This window comes from Propithecus coquereli, unplaced genomic scaffold, assembly GCF_000956105.1.
Source record: "Propithecus coquereli isolate 6110/MARCELLA unplaced genomic scaffold, Pcoq_1.0 Scaffold272, whole genome shotgun sequence".
Lineage (NCBI taxonomy): Eukaryota > Metazoa > Chordata > Mammalia > Primates > Indriidae > Propithecus > Propithecus coquereli.
In genome coordinates, this window is record NW_012148308.1 from 995,121 (window position 1) to 1,002,100 (window position 6,980).

Below are 6,980 nucleotides of genomic sequence, written 5' to 3' on the forward strand. Positions count from 1 at the left end.
GGAAGACTGCTTGGGGCCAGGAGTTTGAGACCAGCCTGAGCACCAGTGAGACCCCATCTCTACAAAAAAATAGAAAAATTAGCCGGCATGGTTGCGCATGCCTGTGGTCTCAGCGGCTCCAGAGATTGAGGCAAGAGAATCACTGGAGCCCAGGAGTTGGAAGTTGCAGTGAGCTATGATGATGGCACTGCACTCTAGTCTGGGTGATAGAGTGAGACTGTGTCAAAAAACAAACAAGCAGACAAACACCCAAAAAACAAAATAAAACCCCAAATCCACCACAAAACTATCTTTGCAATTTCCTAGAGGGTCCTTGGAAAGTGCCATCTTTTCTTCCAATAAACACCCTGCTGGCAGAATGGATGCATTAATGTATCAAAAGGAGATTTTTAAAAATCTCATGGTAAACTACTGTCCTGAGAAAAAGATTATTATACCTCTTTTCTTCAGGGGAAGTAAGAAATAAGCAAGAAGCTTTTTATATAGTTTCATAATATATAACACAAAGTCTTTATGATCTCCTAAATCAATCATTAAGAACCTGCTATGTGCTAATGTAAAGAAGAGTAAAACACAATCCCTTACCACCTGATTACTCCGGGGGTGGCGGGGGGTGGGGGGGTGACTAGCAGGGAGTTGCAAACAATGCCAGATTGAGGGAGATGATGGACAGGGATAAAGACAGGCCCAGGGCATAGGATATTATTTATGGGAACCCTGAGGAGAGGACCTAATAGCTTGGGGAAGGGAGGAAAACACTGTATAGGGTCAGAAAGGCTTGCAGGAGGATATGACCCATGAGCTGAGTGCTAAGAATGAAAGGAAGAGAAAAAGGGCATTCCAAGCAGAGGCTTACAAATAAAGGATTAAGGGTGAGAAAGAACTGGGTACTGTTTCAGCAGAAAGTGGAAGGTAAGGAAGCAAGGCTCCAAATTACCTAGGTGAAATCACCCAAGTTCTCTTAGTAATCATTTATCCAATCTCAGTCAAATGTTTCAGCACAGCACAGTGGAATTTCTCTGTGCTCACGATGCTGATGAGCTCTTGAATTATTTCGTTAACATTTGTCTCCTGACAAAGGCTCTCTTATTGAGCTTGTGGCCAGTCAGCACTCATACACCTCACTCCTCTATGAAACACACTGGATTGCAGTACTGAGTTGGATTTATGCTCTCCTAACAAGTTAAAAACTGCCTCAGTCTCAATAGTTGTAATTAGTGTGTACAGTTAGTTCTCTGTTATTTAAGGGCAGATTATTCCTCTTTTTGGATTTCTTAGTCTCTTCTTTTAATGGGTTCTCTTAATAGCTTGCCTTGGACAATTTCAGTAGTGGGCAAACTGCATGAATTGGAATAACAGCTCAGCCGCCTACCAGCTGTGTGAGTACAGGCAAGTGAATTAGCTTCTCTAAGTCTCAACTTTCCTCATCTGTAAAATAGGGGCATAATAGTATCTATCTTACAGGGCTGGTATAAGAATTAAAAAACACTCGGAATAGAGCCTGGCAGAGTGATTGATGTTAACTGTCACTAAATTATTACTATTACACTTTTATTTGTAACCACCCTGCATCCTAGTATGGAGCCTGCGGAGGTCAGTATGTAGAGAATTCAAGGAGCATATATAGTCATAAGACTTTATGACTGAATGCATATTTTTTTCTGCTCTTCCTTTTTTTTTTTGGACAGAGTTTTGCTCTGTTGCCCGGCTACAGTGCAGTGGAATCATCATAGCTCACTACAACCTCAACTTCCTGGGCTCAAGCAATCCTTCTGCCTCAGCCTCCCGAGTAGCTGGGACTACAGGCGCACGCGGCCATGCCTAGATAATTTTTTCTTTCTATTTTTTGTAGAGACGGGGTCTTGTTCTTGCTCAGGCTGTTCTCAAACCCTTGACCTCAAATGATCCTCCTGCTTCTGGCTCCCAGAGTGCTAGGATTATAGGTGTGAGCCACCATGCCTGGCCTTTTCTGCTTTTCTTTCTTCTTTTTTTTCCCTTCTCCCCCACCACCAGCCCCATATTTGAACTGCTTTTCAATTATTACTACCTGTACTTAGTTTTTTCTAGTCTCAGGAGACATTATCGTTATTACCCTTGTCTCTCACTAGCTCTAGTGCCAGGACTCAAAATCCCTCCCACTCTTGTTGTTGTAGCTCTAGATGCTTGGTTATTCCTAGTACTTAAGCAATAACAAGAAACACAGATATAGATACCTTGAAGCAACTTGTGAATAGGGCCTGAAGAAAGCTCTCATTCATTCTTTCTTCCTTTCTTTTTTTGAGACAGGGTCTTGCTCTCTCTCCGGGGCTGGAGTGCAGTGGGGCTATCACTGTAACCTTGAACTCCTGGGCTCAAGCAATTCTCTTGGCTCAGCCTCCTAAGTAGCTGGGATTACAGGCATGCACTAGTGTGCCTGGCTAATTTTTAAAAACATTTTGTAGAGACGGAGTCTTGCTACTGCCCAGTCTGGTCTCAAACTCCTGGCCTCAAGTGTCCTTCCCCCCTCACCCTCCCAAAGTGCTAGGATTACAGGAGTGAGCCACGGTGCCCAGCCAGCTTTCGTTATTTCTTATCTACAATTCAGACCCTGAAAACATGTAGCCACGTGCCTATTTATGTCACTGTCATTAACTGCTGAGTGAAAGGAATACTTTGAATGTCAAGGACAGATTATAAAAGAGAATACTTCTAGAAAGCAGTTTTCATTTTCAAAAAGATGGTCTGATTAGGCACAGTGATGTGAGCCTACAGTCTTAAGTTACTTGGGAGGCTAAGGTGGGAGGATCACTGGAGCCCAGGGTTCTAGTTCTGCCTGGGCAACATAGCGAGATTCTTGTCTCAAAAAAAAAAAAAAAAGTCTGTATCCAGGGCCTTCTATCAATAATGACAGAGCCACTGCCCACTGCTCTTAACCACAAGGACAGAAGCCATCATTCTTGTTAGTGTGAAAAGCACCTATTTATCAAGTTCTTTAAAACATTAAACAGAAATTCTTTCAGAAATCATAGCCTTGATTGAGTCTTCTGCTATATCTCTTAAGAAGAATTCTAAAAGTAACTTAAAAATATTGAATTTTACACAATCTAAATATAGGAGCAAGGATACTCAATTTGATTGGCTCTACATTAATAATCACGTTCCAGCTCCTCTATGCCCTTCATCATTCCACTTCTTAAAAGAATTATAGTAGATGAAAACAAGAATGCTCTAGGGACAAAACTGAAGCTGATAACCTGTGGCCTACAAAGTGATTCCTATCAATGTACTTTGGATATAAACACAAAATCTCAAACATTGAGCAATACTGACTAGTCAACCAAAAAATGTTAGGTACAAAGTATTCAGATAAGCTTTTCTAATTGAAATGCCTTGTGATTTTCCCAGGGCTTTAGCCTACTTAGTGCTTTAAAATGTTTTTCCTCACGTTCTTATTTTAAAATGAGAAGTTAATTATCTTGTCCACAATCATAGAGCTAGAAATGGCAGAGGCAATACCACAATTGTGATCTTCTAACTAATGGTTATTGTACCATTCACTGTTAAGCATTGCCTTGCTAAGGGGTCTTGTGATACATCTTCAATTATTTCACTAAAATTTAAATAATCAGAAACAAATTATTATAAATCAAAATATGTTAACATATTTTTTTCTTTCATTGACCTGTGACTATGCCTGATCTTAAGTCACTATGCTTTTATAGCACAGGTCAACAAGTTTTATGTCCAGTGTTTAAAAAATGCAGCTAAATGATAAACTGGAATTTAGAAAGAGTTCTATTTAAACAATCTAAGTATTTAAATACTTGGATCCTCAGTTCTTCAGAATACCAATTGCCAAGGTTTTACTGTATTAGAATGAGCTGTTTAAAAAGAAACTTCAATGGGTTGAGTTTATTTTAAATGTTTTCCACTTTTACCATTTGGCTCTAGGTAAAGATCATTTCTATATTGGAAAAAGTGAAGGTTCTGACTTCCTTGTCTGAACCGTTAACACTCATGGCCAGATACGGCATCTGGTTCCACCACCCAATCATGTATCATTGTTTAAGTCTGTGGAGCAATTCCTCAACATCAGGTGCTCAAATGTTTTAAGACTTAATTTTTTGGGCACATATTTTGCAGCACTGTAGTTCCCCTGTATGTTTAGATTTTTTTCTTTTTAAAGGCTATTCAAGTGAAGCAGTGGGAGTGAAGAAAGAACAAAGAAATCTGTAACTGGTTGTGATCAATTAGGTCTAAATATCACTGCACCCGGACTGGCCTAAGTTTAGATTATGATCTAAGATACAACATTAAAATGCCATACTGTACTTGTTTCTGTTACATTAAGTTAAAAATCAGGGTTTAAAATAAAAATATTCAATCTGAAAGACATGCCAGGCACTGTTTTAAGTGCTGAGATATAACAGTGAATAAAGTCTCTGCGCTCATGGAATTTACATTCTAATGAGGAAAAGACAGAAAAGAAAAATGAGTCAGGCTCTCAAACTGAAATAATGACTAACCCTAACCCCAAGGAATTTTCCCCAAGTACTGTAACTAGAGCTTCAGGCCACCCAGCCAAATCCATAAAACAACGTATTATGTTATCATTACTACAGTGGTGAAACATACTTTCTCTCGCCTATAATCTTAAGCTTCTTTTTGGTTTTCCAGATTTGCTGTGTAAATAACCTGATTCTGGCTGACTAGGTAGGCAGGCTTAAAAAGCACTGTTTGACAAGGGGCCAAGGAGCCAAATCAGGAAGAGAAGAAAGCTTGAGAGCCTGGGTAAAACTATACTGCCAAGACTGTGGGACTTTGGAAAGGACAGACTGTTCTGCTGGCTTAAAGACATGGTGCATACATTCAAACGAAAGGCTAAGGCAGGCATAAAAGGGCAAGCAATGCCTCGCTCTTTGTAGTTAATAGCTGCTCGCGGGGGGGGCGGGGCTTAAAACTTGGTTCCTCATTAGGTAGTACAGTTAAGGGGCTTGCCCCAAATCGGCTTCTAGCGTGAATTAATCGCCTGGCGCTGATCTTTACTAGGAAGGAATTACTAGAGCCCGTTTCATGCTCTGAACTTTCCCTCCACACTACATACCACAGTACGAAATTATGTATTTGTCACTTTTTGAGCAATGACAATTCGTCATTGTTCTCTCAGTCTTGTTAACCGCCGTATCGCCAGCATCTGGTCCAGTGCTGGCGCTGAGAAACTGGGGTTACGAAATATTTACTGAATGAAAGAGCAGAGCGAGATGGAGAGGAAGACTACTTCCCTTCTACTGGACCTCCTAAGGGCGTTAAAAAAAAAAAAAAAAAAGAGGAGGCGCAGTGCACCTAGACCCTTTTCCATCTAAAGGCCTAGCGGTCACGGGGACGTAGGCGGTATCGTAGACGCGAGAATGCCGCACACCAAGGTCACGGAATGCAAAGAGGAAAGCCGAGCCAGGACGCCGGGGCCCCGGGAGCCTTCCTTCCGCGCGCTTCTCCCCGCTGCCCGCACACGTGCGGCAGCCAGCCGCCGCCTAGGCCACCCGCGCCGGCGGGAGGGAGGCAGCGACAGGTGCTCCCGCCGCCCCCCAGGGCAGCCCGTCAAGGGCACGCGCACCCCCGGCGCCCCAGCCAATTGGCGCGAGGCTGGCCGGCGCCGCCGCCCGCGTGCTCTCCCCTTGCCTCCAACCCAGAATGGCAGTCCGGGAACCGCAGAGGGCCACACTTCCTTCCCCAGGAGACTGCGCTGTCACGCCCTCCTGCTGTGCTTTATTGGGGGAGAGAGGGATGTGGTACCCTGAGGGTCACTGTGAGGCGCGGACGCCCAATCTTCAGCCCCCAGTAAAGGGAAGCCGAGTGGGTTACAGAGAAGGCGTGTGGGGGGGAGGTTAGCGCGTGTATTTGCGTCTGTGTGTGTGTGTGTGTGTGTGTGTGTGTAGGGGGGTGGGGAGAGGCAGATGTACTGGGGCGCCCGCAGCGCGGCTGGGCAGGGCCCGTAGTCCTGGCTCCATCTCCGTCTCCCTTGGCTTACCTGGCTCGGGCAGAGGCTGCGGCAGCGAGGCCTGGGTGAAAGGTGTTGGCGATCCCGGAGAGGACGCGGCCGGAGTGCAGCAGGGCCATGGTGGGCGGCAAGAGGGCAATGGGTGGCCGTGGGACGGAGCGGAGGGCAAGCGGGCGCAGGAACCGAGGCGCGGGTTCCTGCTGAAGGTAAGGACAGTGACTTCCCCGGACGGGGCTAGAGCGGCCGCGCGCCAGCCCGACCCACGTCACAGCGTCCCCTGGCGGCCGGGGGCGGAGCGGCCAGGCCTCCGCCGAGGAGCCGGAGAACAATGACGACACAGTTTATCACTGCCTACCTGTGCCCGGTGCTGGGTGCTTGCTCTGCTTCGTTCATTTAATCATGCCGGACGGGACCGAAGAGGTGTCTGCTGTTATGCCAGTTTGAAAGCTGGGAAAATGTAGGCTACATAGCTGAAGTATTTTGCCCAAAGCCTTACAGTCATTAAGACCCAAGGTGTCTTTACTTTGAACCCTAAACCATCAGCTGGGCTGTTTCCTTACGTGTAAGTCATCTCACCTTCCTGTTTCCTTATCCCTGTTTCGGAGAGTATAGCATGCGTATTTTGTGAGGATTAAGTAAGATTAGCAGATTATGTCTAAAAACAGGGCCTGATGTAAGCAAAAAGTAACCTATGGTTATTAATGAGAAACTTGTGTATGTCAAATCCTTATAATTGTGTGTGGAAGGAAAAAGTGAATAAATTTGAGACAAGTCCACAAATCAAACAAGTCTGCTCTAAACCTGGGCAATTTCTCTGATACTTTTCTCTAAAACTCAGATAGAACTGTCCCTTGCCAATTTCACTTATCCTTTGTGGCTCAACACTGCATATGTGGCCCTCCAGATCCCCAAGTGTGGCTCATCTACCAAATCCAAACTTCACAGAACAAATCCCTTTGTTAAAAACATTTGTTTTGTAAAATTTGGATTCAGTTAAAAGGCC

General features: G+C 44.5%; 1 protein-coding gene across 1 annotated transcript in view; it reads right to left on the bottom strand.

Annotated features, from left to right (window-relative positions):
• The window catches only part of GOT2 (glutamic-oxaloacetic transaminase 2, mitochondrial), a 33,763-nt gene extending 27,536 nt beyond the window's left edge, over positions 1-6,227 (bottom strand). The window contains exon 1 of the mRNA XM_012647842.1: positions 6,008-6,227. Within this exon, the coding sequence (XP_012503296.1) occupies positions 6,008-6,096 (89 nt within the window). The 5' untranslated portion in view covers positions 6,097-6,227. The remainder of the gene's footprint in view (positions 1-6,007) is intronic.
• Between the last annotated feature and the right edge of the window lie 753 nt (positions 6,228-6,980).